The 19,731-nt window shown below is 41.6% G+C and overlaps 3 protein-coding genes across 6 annotated transcripts; 1 reads left to right on the top strand and 2 right to left on the bottom strand.

Moving 5' to 3' along the window:
• Positions 1-600: 600 nt before the first annotated feature.
• LOC111854826 (uncharacterized) lies at positions 601-6,847 on the bottom strand. Its single transcript, XM_023833228.2, has 2 exons — positions 6,375-6,847; positions 601-4,556 (listed from the first exon to the last, which is right to left on the bottom strand). Exons 1-2 carry the CDS (start codon positions 6,769-6,771, stop codon positions 1,345-1,347), a joined length of 3,609 nt encoding a protein of 1,202 aa, XP_023688996.1. The 5' UTR covers positions 6,772-6,847; the 3' UTR covers positions 601-1,344.
• A 126-nt stretch (positions 6,848-6,973) lies between these two features.
• On the top strand, positions 6,974-19,328 carry prss1 (serine protease 1). 2 transcript variants are annotated; one of them, XM_023833236.2, is made up of 5 exons: positions 6,974-7,102; positions 17,568-17,730; positions 18,098-18,351; positions 18,715-18,851; positions 19,034-19,328. In XM_023833236.2, the coding sequence occupies exons 1-5, from the start codon at positions 7,066-7,068 to the stop codon at positions 19,181-19,183; spliced, it is 741 nt and encodes a 246-aa protein (XP_023689004.1). In that variant the 5' UTR covers positions 6,974-7,065; the 3' UTR covers positions 19,184-19,328. The 2 variants fall into 2 exon arrangements, with proteins under 2 accessions (XP_023689004.1, XP_023689003.1); XM_023833235.1 differs by lacking the exon at positions 6,974-7,102 and adding an exon at positions 17,280-17,356.
• LOC111854827 (uncharacterized) lies at positions 8,068-13,465 on the bottom strand. 3 transcript variants are annotated; one of them, XM_072716594.1, is made up of 4 exons: positions 11,149-13,465; positions 10,061-10,453; positions 9,524-9,949; positions 8,068-9,259 (listed from the first exon to the last, which is right to left on the bottom strand). In XM_072716594.1, the coding sequence occupies exons 2-4, from the start codon at positions 10,317-10,319 to the stop codon at positions 8,592-8,594; spliced, it is 1,353 nt and encodes a 450-aa protein (XP_072572695.1). In that variant the 5' UTR covers positions 10,320-10,453; positions 11,149-13,465; the 3' UTR covers positions 8,068-8,591. The 3 variants fall into 3 exon arrangements, with proteins under 3 accessions (XP_072572695.1, XP_023689000.1, XP_023689002.1); XM_023833232.2 differs by having other exon boundaries at positions 10,061-10,856; positions 11,149-13,464; XM_023833234.2 differs by having other exon boundaries at positions 8,068-9,253; positions 10,061-10,856; positions 11,149-12,844.
• Positions 19,329-19,731: the final 403 nt, after the last annotated feature.

A 19,731-nucleotide genomic window follows, 5' to 3' on the forward strand; every position in this document is an offset into this window, starting at 1 on the left:
AGGACAGTGTGCAGTCAGTAGGAAGATGGCAGGATGAGGACAGCGCGCAGGACCAAGAGGTGAGTTAGAAATTAGGCTGTACTTTAAGATCTACTGTATCATCAAGACAGATATTAGCCTAATAGGCAAATATTTATTTCTGAAGGCTGTTGGAGCTGGGGGGACTGAGAGGGCAGGAATAACACCAGACTGCTGGACCAGACCAGGCTGTTTGTAAATGTATAGGCTTATTACTTTTACTAGTATACTTCTTCTAGGATAATTCCTGGGAGTTATCAAAACCAAGTTCTTTTGGATAGGGATAAGGATAATGAGATCTTCTGCATTGATTCTCATTTTGTCGCATGTCCAGACCATGACCGTGTGTTGCATACATGTTAGTAAACACCCCTAGCGCATCTTGCACTCTTAACATTGATCCTGGTGGCTATTCGTATTGATGCGGTGATGGACCATAATGGTCATAGAAGTGTTATGAAGGCAGTACCCCCCAATTATGGAGGGGTAATTCGCACTCTGCCTGCAACCATTTTGCCACAAATAAATACAAATGAAATTTACCATGCAATTTTTTGAAGGAAAAAAAAAACCCACAATAGCTCACATAAAAGTAAAGAATTTTAAATAGATCATTAGACCAAAAACAATGTTCAACAGAAAGATCAAGACATCCAAACATGGTATTAAGGAAAACACTAATACCTGTGGTGTCAAACACTTCATAACAGTGTATCCCAAACCAGCCCACGGGAAACCCCAGATGGTCTACATTTTTGCTTCCTTCCAACCTCAAGGGAATTGGGAGACAGCAAAAACATGGACCATCTGGGGGTTCCCAGAGACTGGTTTGAGAAACATTGCTTTATAAAACACAACTGACACACTGACAGAAAGGACTTTCAGCTATATTTGAGAACGTAAAACAAAGCTTTTATTTTAAGCATTTATCATAAATCAACACTGAATTATACAAATGCATCTCAATTTCTACTTGTATGTCCATAACTGAAACCATTCATATACCACCATATCAAAAAGGTTTGTGTGCCAAAAGTTCAGCATGTACTGTATGAGATTCTGAAACAGTTTAGTTTATCAGACAGCTTCTGTCCCAGGTAGTCATTTAATTATCTGTGTGTCAGATTAAGACGCATCTTCTATTCAGCAATGAAAAGTTAAATGAACACTGGACATGACTGATATCTTTGCAGTATTTTTTAAATACCTGTAAATTACTTTTTAGGTTAAAAAAATGCCTTGAACAAATTATTGGCAAGTGCAGCCTATGTGGCAACCCAGCTTATGTATCATTCAGTAGAGTTTAGGTCTTCTCTGTATATGCTGTCAAAACTCTCCCTGTGCATGTTGCATATAGTGGATGTGCAAGTCTAATTCCCGTGGTAAAGTACGTCCACAGATCATGCACTGGAGAAGGCGGTTTGGGGAAAATGGCAAAGAGTTGGGAGGGTGGATTCCATGAGGATCATGGAGTTCAGATCGCTGCACTGTAGGTAAAGTCCGGGGACCTGCATGCTTCTCAGAGAGCGCAGTCTTCTGGGTGAGGTAGCTATTTTGAGGCTGCATGCACGAGCTGAACGCATCCGAATAACAAGACTGGAGGGAGAAGGCAATCTGAGGGGGGGCAGAGGGGAAGGGGGTGGCTGGTTTAGGAGTAACTTGGTAGTCTTTTGCTACTAGATGCTGCTGCTGCCCTTTGTTTGCAGATTTTTCCAGTAGACTTTGGGCACAGGACACAACTGGTGATGTTTGGAGCCCCCAGGTTGCAATGCCATCCCCACAGTGAGGCTGACAATCCTGATAACACGCTGCAGTTTTGCTCCCTGATGCTGACATTGGTGTACCAATCCAACTGAAAGGCTGTTGCTGCTTTTGGCTAACCTCCGAACTGTCTGACGAGCTAAGAGTTTGGAGTTGAGCAGACTTTGCCTGTAAGCTCCATGTAGACATGTCTTTAACCTTATGGGGGTCCTCACGCTGAACTGCAGGCTGGCTCACAGCTGTGGGAGTGGAACTAACTGACCAGCCCATGAGTTGTTGCTGGCTTTGCCCAGGTTTTTCTGATGAATTCTCTGGTACTGTAGGAGGAGTGCTGAATTCCCACACAGTAGTTCCTTCACTGCATCGAGGATGGGCTTCCTCATACTGGACTGTGGTTTGGCCTGGTGTAGATGGTGGTTGACTAGTCCAACTCAAAGCCTGTTGCTGCTGCTGCAACTCTTTCTGTTGCTTCAGTTCCTCCCCAGGTTGGTCCAGGGGAACTGGCTTCTGTGATGGAAGTGCCTGGGTTCCCCATACAGAAGCTCCATCTGGCTGATGGGAATGGGTCTCACTGTACTGAACTGCAACTTGATTGCCTTGGCTTGATGGAGGTGAACTGATCCAGCCTGACGGCAGCTGTTGGGTGACAACTGGCCTCCCTCCCACTTCTGACTGCCATTGCGGCTGCTGCTGCCACTGGGGTTCAAAAAATGTTGGCGAAGTGTGATGGGATGCTTTTTCTAGCCATTCCTGTCCTACAGGCAGCCGACCTGGATATGTTGCCAGGTGATCAGGCATTTCAGTGCCCTCCCCTCCTGCCCACCGGGGCCAGCCTGAAGTCCACCTGCTCCCTCTTCTGCCCCTAGTCCCTCTGCCCCTCCCTCTTCCTCTCTGAGGTGCCAAGGACATAGAAAGCGACTGGTTGAGTCCTTGACGTTTGCGAGCATGGATCTTTTGGTGCACCAGTAAGCTGCTTAACCAGGGAAAAGACTTGTGGCATTCTGTACAGCGATGGGGCCTCTCCCCAGTGTGGGTGTTCAAGTGGTCCCGCAGCAAATATGCTAACCCAAAGCTCTTGTCACAGAGCTGGCACTTGTGAGGTTTGTCGCCAGTGTGGGAGAGCATGTGCCGCTGTAGCTCAGCCTCTTCGCTGTAGCCCTTGCGGCACTGAGTGCAGCGGTACGGCTTCTGCTGATGCAGCCTTTGGTGAGTTTTCATGTTCTGGAGGAAGGCAAAGTCCTTGCCACAATCAGGACATTTAAAAGGCTTCTGCCCGGTGTGGATGATTAGATGCTGCTGCAGGTAGCTGCTGAACTTAAAACCCTTGCCACACACCCTACACTGGAAAGGTTTATCCTTGGAGTGGATGCGCATGTGGAGTTCCAGCACCGATCTGTGGCGGAAGGTCTTGCCACATTCAGTGCACTTCAGCATCTTTCGATTCAACAGATCTGGCCAGCCCAGCAATGACATATCCTCCCCATTGTTTGTGCTCACCCTCTCCAACACAGCCAATCCCTGTTTTGATGCTGTCCCATGACTCACCAAGTGCATCTGTAGGCTTGACAGACTGGGAAAGGTGAGGGGACATTGATGGCAGCTGTGGGCAAGGTCTTGGCGCTCGGTGTTGTTGTTGATGCTCCGCCCACCATGTTCTTCCCTTGCCTCATGGGTCAATAAATGTGTTTTCAGGCTGGCTGATTCTGAAAAACTAAGAGGACAGAGGGGACAGGCGAGGGAATGTTGCGAGACACCACTACTGTTTGTACTGCTGATACTTGTTCTGAGTCCCACTCTGGACCTCTGCTCTCTGTCGTGGCTCATTATATGTGTCTGCAGGCCAGCCAAATCAGGGAATGTGAGTGGACAGCGAGGACAATCGTGCGTGTGCTTCCAGTGCTGCCTCCAGTGTGCCCTCCAGTTCTGAGTGAAGGCAAAGGCCTTTCCGCACATGGGACAGCGAAATGGTTTCTTTCCAGTGTGCAGGAACTGGTGCTGGTGGAACAGGCTAACACATTTGAAACGCTTGCCGCAGATGCGACACTGTCGGGGCCGGTCTACTTTGTGTCTGCGCCGGTGGTCCTCCATGACGGAGTGGTGCCGGAATACCATACCGCATTCAGGGCACTCGAAGGGCTTTAGGGCAGCATGTGAGCGCTGGTGGATGCGGAGCATATAGCCACATGAGAAGCCCTTGTTGCACTCAAGGCAACGGAAGGGATTTTCCAGAGAGTGAGTCTGCATGTGGGCATTGATGGACACCCTATACTGGAAATCCCGGCGGCACAGCGGACAGCGGTATGGTTTCTCGGGGGCCTGCTGGCATCGATGGCACCTCAGCTTCCCCAGCGTGAGGAATGTTTCGGCACAGTGCTCACACTGCAAACACCTCCCTTCCCTACTGTGGGGTCTCCTCACCAGCCTTACCACCGCACCCTTTTTCTTATGCTCACTGCGGTGTTTGATTAGACTGCTACGGTGTCGGAAGGTGTCGCCGCATTCTTTGCAGGTCAAGGAAGCCAACTCGTCCTGGTGTGTGTGAAAGTGCCGATGAAGGTTGTAAGTCTCCCGACGAGTAAACCGCTTTCCACACTCACGGCATACCAGTCTACTCTTGCGCTGCTTTGCATATATCTTCCCATCCATTTTGTGGCCTTCCTTCACATGAAGCTGCTTGCTTTCGCTTTTTTTTAACCTTCCCCCTTCTTGTGCCAATGTCTGGTCCATGCCAGACATTGGCTCTTCTGCTCCTCTGTCTGTCAGATCAATCGCAGGCACTGTTCAGGGACAATAAATATGAACAATGACAACAGTGCATCTGAAAGGCTGTTATGTCACAACACACAGCTGGTGTTTTGACTGAGCCATGTCAAAATTTAAATCTACCTTCTAATATTAAGAAAAGCAACAGGTACTTTAAAACTAAGCAAACAAGAATGCAAAATGTTTGAATTGTTTCAGGGACAAACATAAAAGATATAAAATCATTAGCAATATTATTGTGCAAAGTTTGAAGCAAATGGCTAAATATGATTGGTAGATTTTTTGAGACTTTAACCAAAACACCCTCCTAAACACAGTCCATCATAACAATACCAGAAGTGTTTAGTAATCAATCAAAAATTCCATCCATCAATCTTTCAATCATTTATCCAGTACAGGGTTGTGAATGATGGTTCTGTAGCCTATGGCAGGCAGCATAAGGCACAAGACAATGGTTAAATCAGAATATGGGGGGGGGGGGGTTATCTTAAAGATACCATATGTTCATTTATCAACCTGCTGTGTTACCATTTAAGAGTAAAATAAAATAAACTAAACAATGTGGTCAAAGAGTGATTTTTATTTAATATGACTATTGAACATTTCATGTGGTTCAATAATACTTGATTTTTAAAAAAACATAACATAAGCCCACCTATTGAACATAAAATTTGAAAGTGCATTAAAATGGCTTATAATTCCATAATGAGTAATACTCCTGTTTATTCATTTGTAATGTCCTCATAAAAATGCTAGTATGTTAAGTTTTGGCTACTGATCACCAAATTCTAATTCTGAATTCTGTACGGTAAGGAAAATAAGTCCAAATACAAAAACACAGGACAGAAATCGAGGCATCATGTAGTGATACCTCATCCACTCTAAAAATCAGTGACTAATGAAGCTTGAAATTAAAGCTGATGAAAAAACGATTTTTATTGCAAAACTTATTAAACTGCTCACTTTGAATGTTTTACTAAGTTTAAAAGGTTAATGTTTTAGGAGGTGGAGCTGTGTACCAGCAAGGTACGATTAGGACACAAGGAGGCGGAGCTGGGCTCTATCTATATTTAAAACCCTGGGTACACCACTGGAAGGGACTATGGCAGGAAACTGGAGGAAACTCATCTGACATTAACATTATGCAAATTCCAGACACACATCCTGGTGCGGGATGTGAACCCACTATGCTGAAGTGTTGCAGAAACAGGGTTACCCTCCCTCAAAACTTTCATCAAACTTAATTGATGAGGAATAGAATATAATATAAGCTTTATTGTCATTGTATTCTAAATACACAATGGAGTGCTGCTCCTTATAAGTGTAATAAAAAGAGAAAAAGAAATAAAGAATTTAAAAATTACAGAAAATAAAGTCATATAGATATCTGTATTTAGATTAATTCGTAAAAAGAGCCAGCCATAGGAGGCAGCTAGTAAATATAAATACTATGGATGAATAAGATAAATAAAAAGGATTACTATTATTGCACTGGTTTTTGTAAGCACTAAAGACTAATATTGCACACAGATTTATTGTTAATTAGTGATCTTATGGCCCTTGAGTCTGAAGGTGCGTGTTTTAATGGACCTGTAGCGCCTACCAGAGGGTAGCAGAACAACAACAAGCCTTGCCCACAGCTGCCCCCATGATGACTACTGTCTACTTTCTAGATGATATTCATCAGTACTCAAAATTCCTTACCAAATAGCTACTTAGACAACCGAAACTGCCACTTTTACGCGTCAGGTATTAATCAGTGCAACTAGTTCCATCAGATGTCGTCCGACATGCACCGTGCGATCTTTATTTAAATTACTCTTCCCACTCACCATCGTTCCCCTTTGCTACCCTGTAGACTTTAAACTCGTCGCCCGCCTCCGACCCGTCAAAATCTCGGGGACTGTCGCAATCAAACATGGGGTGCGCATGGGCCTCAGCTTCGGACCCGGTTAAATCTATCACCACGGTGGATCGCGCCGGCGTTTCGCTTCCCCGGTGCTCGGTACTGTTATCGGTTTGATTGTTACTCCAGCCGTGCATCCCAGCGCCGGAGCACAGGCGTCCATCGCCGCCTTCTCCATCGAGCCGCTGGAAAGCATCGGGAAGACTCGGCGAGCACGGCCGGCAGTCGCCGTCCCCATCCAGCGAACGCCCCGTCTCCTCATCGGGTGCAGCGGAAGACTGCTTCTGCTGTGTCCGGGACTCCGGTGAATGCCGAGCGGCCATGTTTAGGTCGCACTCCCCCTGCTCGTATAAGCCAAGCCGCTCACCGGGCGGTCTGTGCGCCGACGTCGGACGTGACGTTTATTTCTCATTTGTGTCGCCGCCGGAACAGAACCGGGACACATGGAAGGGTTAAATTCTTCTCTTATCAAAAAATAAAATAAAAGTATTACAACATCACACCTTGTTTACATTTATAATTGTATTGATCCTCTGAATCAAGATTAAATTAAAATGGCATGAAGGGACGGCAGCCAACCCACTCCATGTGTACAGTGGCGTGCAGCGGTCGGGGACATGGATGTGTGGGGTGAAATGTCATTTTCTTTATCAGGTATGTGCAATCGCGACACGAATGACTGTAGAAGACCGGGGTGTGTTTTGGAAATGAGGGGCAACGCTGGAGCATGTAGAGAAACCTACGAAGAAATACAAGGTGGGCCAAAAGTAGGTATACAGTTTTTATTTCACAAAGTAAAGCTTCTATTTCACAAAGTTATTTTAAAATGTAGGTATACAGTTTTTATTTTACAGTACTGACCGGGTCATGTTTAGTGTCTTAGGCGTTTGAAATGCCCTCCACCAATGTTGATACATTCCTGGAGCCTGTCCCTGACACTGTGGCACACTTCGATCAGCTCTCTTGACAACACCTTTCCACAGCGTTGAATCGGGTGAAGTGACAGCACTGACTGGGAACCACCCATGAACTTTGGTTCCCAGACCTGACACCCATGAACTTTTTTTTTTTTTTTGGGGGGGGGGGGGGGGGGACGACGACGCAGTAAAGGAGAAGGTTTTTGAGAGGAAGCCCCACACAGTGGATGAGTTATCATTGATGATAACCGGGATTTGTGTGCTAAAGTGTGTGACAGTGTCAGGGACAGGCTCCAGGAATGTATCAACGTTGACGGAGGACATTTCGAACAGCTGAGAGACTAAACATGACCCACTCAGTACTGTAAAATTAAAACTGTATACCTACTTTTGGCCCACCCCATATGCAAACAACTATAACTTGGCAAAGACGAAACCCGAAAATGATGAAATGGGGACAGTGGTAAATTGAGTGAGTAGAGAAATTGTTTTCCAACAAATGCTGTATTTAAAGACATGGCACGGGACGCATCAAGTTACGCAATAAGTTATACTGTTTTCTATACCTTCAGATGATTTGTTTTAAAGTATTACTTAATGCATTTAGCAACACTAAATCTAATAAGTTTGTAGTCTATTGAAAATCAGTTTGGCTACATTTTAACAGCATACAAACATAATCCCAACAAGAGTAATGCTATGTCAGGGCTGTGTTTATTTACACTTACATAATCATATACATCTTAAGAAATCAAATGCTCTTTTTTATTTACAAGACAATACAAATTGTGCAAAATAGTACATTAGTGTGAAATTTATTTGGAGGTCCTTTGCATTTTATTCTCTCCGGCTGGAGACTGCATGCAGGACAGCAGTGCATACAACACAATTAATATGCATGAATCAGAAATCAGAAGAAAATAGACAATGAAATATAATTTGCCAAAGTGAATAAGTGCATCAAAATGGGGCAAAATACTTTAAATATATCAATATTTTAAATCAATATAATTCTGATTGTCTATTCACAATAAAACATCTGTTACCTAAATTAGACCTTTCTCAACACTGACATTCGATTTAAATCAAAATGTTTTCTACAGAGTAAAAGGCATTGCTGGACTGAGAAGATGACTTTGGTAACACTGGGGTAACATTGTGATGGTTCTGTTATATTTAAATACTAAACAAAAATAAATTATAGCATTTTTAAAAATGTACTGTTGCTAACGCCGTCGTCGCCTTCTCTGTTCACTTGACCGCCCCCGCCGCGGCTGTTGTACTGTCCCAGATATTTCTAGTGATGGACTGGGTTGGATGTTACCATCTAAGTTTTCAGCTTGGGGTGGTACAGGTGGCATTACTGGTGATACTGTAGGGGGAGGATGAATGTTAGATGCTTGTTGCTGCTGTTGCATCTCAAGAATACCCAAAAGCCTTTGTAGAAGCACATTATTTTGCTGGAGGCTGACACAGAGGCTTTCTTGTGAGGCCACCAGTGTTCGCACATCATGTCTAAAACCTTCCCCAAAGTCCCGCAGACTCTGTTCCACCCTGTTCCCAAGCTGAACTGCCGCTTCACCCAACCCCCTGAGTTCATCCTCTAGCCAGGAGGTGCGTGTTGGAGCCTCCAGGGGCTCGTGCTGTGTCCCAACGGACGGTTGAGGGCTGGGCTGTGGGGTCCCATTAAGAAACGGAGCACTATATAGTGGAGAGGGAGGCAACCAGCGTTCAGATGTCGTAGGCAGCCCCAGTCCTAGACTCAATCCCAATCCGAGTTTGTCCTCTATGCTGCTCTCGCCTCCATCGCCTTCTCCCTCTCCTTCATCCACGCCTCTCCCTCCTGCCTCATCCTCGTTCTCAAAGCCATCTCTTTCGGATCCATTCCCTGTTCCTCCCATTACAAATAGAAGATATAAGAAGAGGTATTTTAGGTTACAAGGGTAACCTCATATAACCCCAGTTCAGCAAATCAGGTAACTACAAAGTGACCAAATAAAAATCAACAGGTATGTAAAATAAGTAGAGAAGTAAAAGAAAAAAAAAACTTTTTGTCTATCAGCAAGTTTTATTGAAAATACAAATTCAATAGATTCAGTATAGTTTCAGACACAATATCTACACATTACACATTAAACAATAAGTAACTTGAAATTACCTGCATCAGCATCTGTGAAGCAGGGATAAGTGGATTTTGCCCTGTTTGCTATTCTCTTCTGAGCCTGATGAAGCTTGGGGCTTGTCTGTCTGGATCTGTTCAGGCTAGACAATCCTCTACCAGGTGGCAAGCAATAACTGCGATGACGGGCATCGGCCAACCTGCCCCCGTTGCGTCTTTTGAGATCATCCCAGCGCTTCTTGACCTCACGAAGTGTGCGGGGAACACGGGAGACAGCGTTGACCCGATCAAGGATGCTGCCCCAGATCTGTTCCCTTTCCCTACGTCGGAGTCGTCCTGCCGGCCCAAAGAGCTCCCCCTCACACCGGGTCACTTCTGATACTAGCACTTCTAGCTCTGCCCCACTGAAGCGGCTTTTTCGCTTCCCCCCACCTCCAGCTGCAATTGCAGCAGAGACACTGCTATCTACAGAAGAAAAATGAATGAAATACCTAGTCAGAATCTACGAGAAGAGAGCAGCTCTTTAAAACTGATATCCTTAAAGGCTTGTAATCTTATTGAAAATGATTCGCTTACTTTGTTCAAGAGATATGATATCATCATCTGTCGGCATCACTGGAACCACGATATTGGGGTGCACAACCACCACATTGAAAGGGAGCCCACCAGGCAGGGCTCCTTCATGGTCACAGCTGCCCTCGGAATCGTCATCCTCCCTCGTGAGGCCATCCTCTGAGACCCCAGCTTCGATGGGTCCTTCAGGAGACTCTACTTTGATGTGCATTGGGGGTGAATGCTCATACAGCAGCCCCCCTTCCTCATAGTACTCTGTCATGGATCAGGCCTGAATCGTAGGCACAATGACCGGTCCAGATGGACAGACGCACAGTCACAGTCACACGCCAGCTGACCAACCACTTCCTGAACACATTGTTGAACATTTACTGTCTGACTCACCTGGCCAGCAAACTGCAAAGGCACACAATCACACGAGTGGTACATTCACTTATTAGTTATCAAGCTGATATCTAACATGCAAAAGGCACTATAATCAATATATATATATAATATAAAACAATTTACTTGCCTATATTATTAGTCATGCACTTAGACAGATATACTAGTTAATGGATACCTGTAGCTGTTAATATGTAAATACAATATATATATATAAAAATAACAGCTATACAAGAAAATCCAAGCATTCATAAACAAGGACAGAATGCAATGATGCACACTGATATGCAAAAACAATATATATAAGCAAGCACACGCACAGTTCTATCAGACTGATTTGTAAAAATAAAAAAATAGCACAGACATGATCACTGACGCCAAACACCCCGCTGAAAATATCGACGGGGAGGCACACCTACAGAAAAAAAGGAATAACAGAATAATTACTACAAAGTCATCAAAGTTGCATCTCAGCATTTAATCGTGAAAATTACGATAGTATGGGTGCATTATACTGCGACTGTAAAACTGTCATAAAAATACATGCTGTCGCATTAATGCGCATTTTTCTGCACCACATCCGCAACGGTTGCGCATTCCGCATAAATTAGGCTAGCTAGCTAGCAAGTAACCCAGCTCGTATTGAAAAACTGCACATTGGAAACGCAAGGGGTACAAATATTTAATCACTGAGAATGACTGCTCACCTTATAGTTTGGCAACAAAAACGGTTCAATTTATGGTTTAATTCAACATCCCTTTACTACGCATGAAACCTCCACCTCTTCCCAGCGTCTTAAATGTACACACATTTTAGCCCGTCGCAGCATATAGACGTCATCCACAATAATTCTGTAATGCGTTTACTGTATTACTGTATGATCCACGTGCTTCAAAACTGTCTTATAACAGTGTTATATTTACGAAATGTACTAAATCTGCCTAAAGCTCAACGTGCTTAACCACAGGGTATTTGTTTCAGTTTATTTAAAAAAAGATTTATGATATGTATTGTTTGTATTGGGTAGGGAGGGGTATAAAAATTGCAATAATAGTTCGTTTTCTCTCCTTTGACAGGGAACCACAAAATATAACAAACCAACAGAAACGTAATTATGAAGTAAAAACGTGCTCTGTATTAATTATGAGTACATTATACGGGGCATAAATGATCACAAAATGTTAATAGTGTAAATGTTAAACAATAATGAGCTTTTCTTTGATAGTACCTTATGCCACCATCGTATTTTTATTCTTGAAATAATAACAAAACAATTATTGATGACAAGAATATGTCTTGATTATTAAGAACCACTACTTTTTTGTGCCCATTTTCACTGACAGGATGGCAAATAATACCAAAATTTTGTACAAAACACATATATGCTGTTAATTTTCCTCACCTTCCAAAATAACACAAAAAAACATTTCGTGATCCTATCAAATTATTATTTAAAAATGACTTGTCTAGCAGAGTGTAATGGAGTATATCAGGGTGGAATGGAGTATAATAGGGTGGAATGGAGTATAACAGGGTGGAATGGAGTATAACAGGGTGTAATAGAGTATATCAGGGTGGAATGGAGCATAACAGGGTGGAATGGAGTATATCAAGGTGGAATGGAACAACAATATTAACAGGTTCTAACAGTAGATGAGTTCCCTTATTGCCCTGCATGCTTTGCCACCTATGGTGTGTGACCTGCACTCAGAGGTGGAGTGACAGGACAGGACAGGCAGGGCAGGCAAGGGCCTGGGGCCCCGAGCTGGGAGGGGGCTCCCAAGGGTGGCCAATTACACATAGTACATTGCAATGTCAAATCTGCTTTATTTGTGTACTCTGTTTTTCACAAAAGTGAAAATAAAGGTTTTGTGTTTATTAAATTGTCTTTGTTGATATTATTAATGTACACTTTACTGAAAAAAGGTAACAAATTGTATCATGCCAGGGGAGGGGGAGTTGCCCATGGAGTTTTTTGCCTGGGGCTCTCAAATTCCCTAGAATTGCCTCTGTCTGTACCTATACAATATAGTGTGTAAGACAAGATAAGATAAGATAACTTTTATTAATCCCACATTTGGGATATTTGCATTGTTACAGCAGCAGATGGAGTAATAAAAAGAAATAAGTGACTATAGCAATAAAGAAAAACTATTCAATATACAAAAAATATACTGTATATAGAAAAGATCATTTGTAATGAGCAACGAAAACCTTCATAGAAATGTAGTGGAGTCAAAAGTAATAAGTCTCTAAAAAAGCTGATACTCAAGTACAGTACAGATACTCAAAAAATGTACTTAGGTCCAGTACTCAAGTAAATGTACTTTGTTACTGTCCACCCTTGATTTTTTTGATTGGACAAACTTTCACCATAACGTAGCCTAACAGATGAAACTTTAAGAATGTGTCAAGCAGGATAACATTTTATAAATTAAAAAGAAAAAGGTAGGAGTGATAGTTGAAGCGTAGCGTACATCAGTTTGCACAGTTGAATTCCCACCGAAAAAAGATGTCACTTCAGGAAAATGGTCTCAAAGGAACTGTAGCCATTTTTGGAAAGTGAGAAAGTACATGCTAACAGGGTGGAAGATGACTTCAGGGACAATTTAAAAAAATTGTAAAAAATAACTATAGTTCCATTTGATTTGTGTGCATGATTAGAAAGAGTTTAGCCTAGTCTATAACTTACAGAATATTTTGAGATTTTTATCATTTGCTGGTTGGAGGTTCTTGTGGAAGTTCATACTTTGGAGTGAAGATATTATAAAACTAAATGCATATATCAATAAAAGGCGTGTAAAATACAAAATTGTAATTTTTATATCTATTATGCATATTTGAATGTTAAAGAAGACCTAAATATATATTTTAAGCAATTTCTTGTAAATGTGATTCATTTTAGAGAAAATATGAGTAAGTAAATCGTATGGACAGAAATTCACCATATTACAGGAATGACGAATTTATGCCAAAGTAAAACCACTTTGTGGCAGCTCAGGACTTCCTGTCCATTTTCACCACCAACATTCATTTCAAAGCATAGGCTACTTTTATTGTAATACTGCCGCATTTGTAAATATACTGATTCAGTACACAGTTTGAGCAGATGTGTAAAAACCTTAGAAGGCACTTTCCAAATAAGTCCTTTTGCGCATGAGAAATGCAGCCTGGTTGAGTTGTCACAGATTATTAAAACTGGACAGAAGCATGTGAAACTAATCTGCTTCGATGGTGAGGAAAGCAGCTAATAATTTTTGCTGATGTTGAGTGGTGTGGAGAAGTTTTCCATTGGAGATAGTTATGTAATTGGCAGTAAGTGGAAAATAAGTCATATTGGAAGACTGCTGTTTCCTGAAATTACAGTAGTCTTTTAAAACTGTTCATTAAACAGATCAATCAGTTATATTGAAAACACCTTAAAACTAAATAATCTTTTAGCTACATGTATAAACATGCTCTTAGACATAAATAGGTGACTACAATCTCCAATTAATTACCAATTCTAGCAACAGAAAAGTAGATTATGACTTGCATAAATGGATTAATAATTTTTTGACTATAGTAAGACATAGCCAGATGTCAGTACCTTTTAAAAGGGAAATAATCCACTAACTTATAAGGATAACCATAATTTTGTTTTTTTCTACTATCTACATTGTTTCTTGTTCAGATTAACCGTCTCTTGGGAGCAGGAGTAACAGGACATAGATGAGGGTCATAATCAGTAAAACACCATAAGAACTCAAACACTAGGAATGGGATGGCCAGCGACATCTGCTGGCCAAGCAGGGAAACAACAGACAGGACAGTGTAGGGAGTGATTCTGACATAAATGACCTGCCTGATCTTTTCATTTTTAAATTCGAATGAAGTTTTTCTGGAACTCAGCCTTTATATGAATCTCACTTTTGTGTATTTGAACAGTTTCCTGTAAACATGCCTAATTTTGCTCATGCCACCCCCCTCCCCCCATATAACCAGTCACTGTTTCACTGCAACAACTCAAGATATGTGAAGTTAATATTGAATACCTTACATTCACCTTCTGCTAACAAATGTTACTAGTAGATACAACGTCAGTCTTTGTCGCAAAAAGCTGCTTATATCACTGATCTGTCTGCACCAAATGTACATTTCCAGTCCCAGGTGTCGATTCCCATGCATATCAATTTTCAAGTTGCTGTCCTTGAAGGAAAAGGAAAAAAAAAAACTTACCATGCATAGCATTTTAGTTGGACATAACACGTTAGACTATTTCCTTAAAAAATAAAAAGATTATGCAATTAGGTCCTTTGAAATTAAGCTTGAACTTCAGATTTTTTGTAATTTCATCAATTCACATAACTGAATCCAATTTAACAAAATGTTTTAGGCAAGTCTAAATGACAGTAAAAATTATCATTAATGTCTTAAAAACTAAAAGTAGTTTTAAGTCTGAGCTCCTTCCACAATAATTCAATATATAAACTATTATGTAAGATGTCCAAAAAGAAGCAAACGGACCTTTTTAATTTTCCTAAACTCACATACATTGCACCTGTGAGAACATTTACTACACAAAACACACACAGACTATATATATATATATACTATATAAACAGTATTGTGCAAAAGTATGGCAGTCCAAAGAAATGTTTAAAGCTGTTTATATGGGTAGCAAGTGTACTTTGGTTTAGAACAAAAAACACAATTTAACATTAGAACATGTGCAAATTAAAAGTAACACAATAAAAACTAGTAATAATTTCTTCTGTTTTCTAAAAAATTACTGATATCTAGTTGGATTGCTAGATGAACACCGCTTCAGTTCCCAAACGCACCTCAGCCGTTCCATGATTTTGTCAAATTTCACCAACAGCTCAATTAAATAATGAAATAAATTGGTTTAAAAAGTCAGTGACAGATTGACTAGCTGTATGAGGTGGGCTAGTGGTCAAGTCAAAAATACATGGCTGCACTGGATGGGCACTGCAAATACTGGGATGATTTTAGCAGAGGTTCTGAAATGTCTAAGCTGACACACTTTGACAGGTATAATATCATAGTTGTACACCAACACAAGGATAATCTAAACATCATTTTCTTTGCCTGCCTAAGACTTTTGCACAGTACTGTGTATATATATATATATATACACTCACCTAAAGGATTATTAGGAACACCATACTAATACGGTGTTTGACCCCCTTTCGCCTTCAGAACTGCCTTAATTCTACGTGGCATTGATTCAACAAGGTGCTGAAAGCATTCTTTAGAAATGTTGGCCCATATTGATAGGATAGCATCTTGCAGTTGATGGAGATTTGTGGGATGCACATCCAGGGCACGAAGCTCCCGTTCCACCACATCCCAAAGATGCTCTATTGGGTTGAGATCTGATGACTGTGGGGGCCATTTTAGTACAGTGAACTCATTGTCATGTTCAAGAAACCAATTTGAAATGATTCGAGCTTTGTGACATGGTGCATTATCCTGCTGGAAGTAGCCATCAGAGGATGGGTACATGGTGGTTATAAAGGGATGGACATGGTCAGAAACAATGCTCAGGTAGGCCGTGGCATTTAAACGATGCCCAATTGGCACTAAGGGGCCTAAAGTGTGCCAAGAAAACATCCCCCACACCATTACACCACCACCACCAGCCTGCACAGTGGTAACAAGGCATGATGGATCCATGTTCTCATTCTGTTTACGCCAAATTCTGACTCTACCATTTGAATGTCTCAACAGAAATCGAGACTCATCAGACCAGTCTTCAACTGTCCAATTTTGGTGAGCTCGTGCAAATTGTAGCCTCTTTTTCCTATTTGTAGTGGAGATGAGTGGTACCCGGTGGGGTCTTCTGCTGTTGTAGACCATCCGCCTCAAGGTTGTGCATGTTGTGGCTTCACAAATGCTTTGCTGCATACCTCGGTTGTAACGAGTGGTTATTTCAGTCAAAGTTGCTCTTCTATCAGCTTGAATCAGTCGGCCCATTCTCCTCTGACCTCTAGCATCAACAAGGCATTTTCGCCCACAGGACTGCCGCATACTGGATGTTTTTCCCTTTGCACACCATTCTCTGTAAACCCTAGAAATGGTTGTGCGTGAAAATCCCAGTAACTGAGCAGATTGTGAAATACTCAGACTGGCCCGTCTGGCACCAACAACCATGCCACGCTCAAAATTGCTTAAATCACCTTTCTTTCCCATTCTGACATTCAGTTTGGAGTTCAGGAGATTGTCTTGACCAGGACCACACCCCTAAATGCATTGAAGCAACTGCCATGTGATTGGTTGATTAGATAATTGCATTAATGAGAAATTGAACAGGTGTTCCTAATAATCCTTTAGGTGAGTGTATATGCGTGTGTGTGTGTGTGTGTAATGGGGAGCCCCAGAAAGACATAATTACAAACCTGTGTATGTGTATTCCATCACAGTAACTAATTCAGTTACTGCAAGGATCCTGCAATGGAGAATATGTCTTTTATTTGGTCTTGAGGGAAGCAAACAACTTAATTATCCACCAAGAGTAATAAACCAACCCATTATCAATATACTGTATGTAAGGAAATAACTCTAAACATTATAACAAATATTGGATTTCAGTGAATTCATTACATAAATTATCTATATAGTAAAGATATAAGTGCACGAGTAATGTCTATTTTCTAAACCAACCTTAAGTTTTTAGAATCAAATGAGCCAAATTACACAAGTTTGTACTGCAATCAGAAAACCATCTGTTTTCTTCCCGTGGAAGTTACTGTTTAAATAATAGAGGATGGTGTAAAATATTCCATAAAAGGAAAGAGGGGAAGGGAGAGCAATATATATATGTGATCCCGTTTTTAGAGTCCTTCAGCATTCCGGTGCAGACTATCCCACCATGAAGTACTACGTTCTTCTCACACTGTTAGCAACTGCATGTAAGCAGGGCTCAGAAAACGTCTGGCATGAAAAGCATAGATTTTGTTCTTTTTGTTATTTTTTTTTCTAAAATATGTCAAAGAAATACTTTCTGAAGATTTCTGAATTCATGATTTGCTTTCTGGCAATAATATTCCAGCCATTTTCTATTTTCTGCTTTTGAGTTGTCTGAACTACATCTTTCAATCTTTCTTCCACTGTTTTTCACAGTTGCTGCCCCGTTGGAGGATGATGATGACAAGATTGTCGGAGGGTATGTGTGCAAAAAGAATTCTGTGCCGTACCAGGTATCTCTGAACATCGGCTACCATTTCTGTGGAGGATCCCTGATCACCAGCCAATGGGTTGTTTCTGCAGCTCACTGCTACCAGTCGTAAGTTGTGAATCATTGCTAGCATCCATTGAAGCATTCAGATTAGTTAATCTTAATGATTAATAGGGTATTGTTGTGGTTTCAAATGAACTTGTATGCCCTTTCCTTTGGATTTTCCAAGTAGTATGTGTTTAAATAAATAGATACAAGTCCTTTATTGTATGGTAATATATGCATGGTATATGTGTAGTATATCTGGATTAATGTTTCCATAACAGGATAAACAATTGTTGCTAATGGATGTATCATTATTGAAATTCTAAAATGTGTAGGTACAGAATTATTCATGTGATAACCTGAAGAGCTATTAATTGTGTAATTAAGTGTATAGTTATTGTGAACAACCACAAAATGACTGTCATTCCAGCCGCATTGAGGTGCGCCTTGGCGAACACGACATCGCAGTCAACGAGGGCAATGAGCAGTTCATCAGCTCTCAGAAGATCATCAGAAACCCGAATTACAGCAGCTCTACTCTGAATAATGACATTATGCTGATCAAGCTGAGCAAACCTGCCACTCTGACCAGCTACGTGAAGACCGTGGCCCTGCCCAGCAGCTGTGCTCCTGCTGGCACCATGTGCCTCATCTCCGGCTGGGGAAACACCCTGAGCAGCGGCTGTGAGTAACAGCACAGGCTCTGTCTGGGAGCATGAGTCAGAGATCTATATTGCTCTCTTGTTTCATGGCATTCTGTCATCGTAATTGTTGAACAGCAAAAAGAATCAGAATCAGAATCAACTTAATTTTCTATATAGAGCCTGAGTACAAGGAACTTGTTATGATGTAATTGGTCACATTAAAGTACAATGAAGTAAATTACAAAAATAACATAACATGGAATATTAATGCAAAGAACTAGCCAACCAGCAACATAGATTATATACAAGTATATTTAGGCATAATACCAAAAATATCTTATCAATGCTCGACTGGAAAAGCTTTACGACATTATTCACTCTATTTCCATGCTTCCCTCTCTAGCAAACTACCCCGATACTCTGAGGTGCCTGGATGCTCCCATCCTTAGTGACACCAGCTGCAAAAATGCCTATCCTGGTCAAATCACTACCAACATGTTCTGTGCCGGCTACCTGGAGGGAGGCAAGGACTCCTGCCAGGTAACAAGCACTTAGTTTCTCATATTTGCACAATAGCATGCATTATTACTGGTATTTATAGTGAATTAGTAGTCTCCTACAACATCAATAACATTTGAAACAACAGTAAAATTGAAATAGTAACAAACTGGATGGCACTTTTTTCCTCCACTTATATCTTTCCCTTACCCCTTCACTGCCAGGGTGACTCCGGCGGGCCTGTGGTATGCAACGGCCAGCTCCAGGGCATAGTGTCTTGGGGATATGGCTGTGCTCAGAAGAACAAACCTGGTGTCTACACCAAAGTCTGCAACTACAACAGCTGGATTCAAAATACTATTGCATCCAACTAAACCAACCATCTGCTTTCCTAGACTGACAGCAAAGATATGGAAAAGCTAACAAGTTACATGGCAAAGAATGCCATGATTTTAATAGCAACCTCACTATGGGAACAGTGTAGTTTTCACAAATAAAGAGGTCTGTAGTTATGCTGTACCTGCTGTTTTTATATTATTTCAAGACCATGATGAATGTTTTGGCACTGACAATTTTGTGAAATACATCCATTGCAGGGGCACTGGCAATTGACAGGGGCCCTTGAATATGTAAAATAATATGTAAAATTGGATCAGGGCCCAATGTTTTGTCAGGTGTCCCCAATTTTCTATGTGCACCCCTGTAGGAGGTATCTGGGATCTAGGCAGCATAGGTACAATGGGCTATTTAGATAAACCAGACCACCTAGTCCACTAATCAGAATCTTTATTGCCACACAACCAAGGTTGGTGAAAATTTGTACATTTGTACTCGGGCTGTATGTGTATTTCACTCATTTGGAGGGAGATACTGGAGTACCCAGGGGAAAGCAACAAAACGTAGGGACAACATGCATACCCTG

This window comes from Paramormyrops kingsleyae, chromosome 9, assembly GCF_048594095.1.
Source record: "Paramormyrops kingsleyae isolate MSU_618 chromosome 9, PKINGS_0.4, whole genome shotgun sequence".
Lineage (NCBI taxonomy): Eukaryota > Metazoa > Chordata > Actinopteri > Osteoglossiformes > Mormyridae > Paramormyrops > Paramormyrops kingsleyae.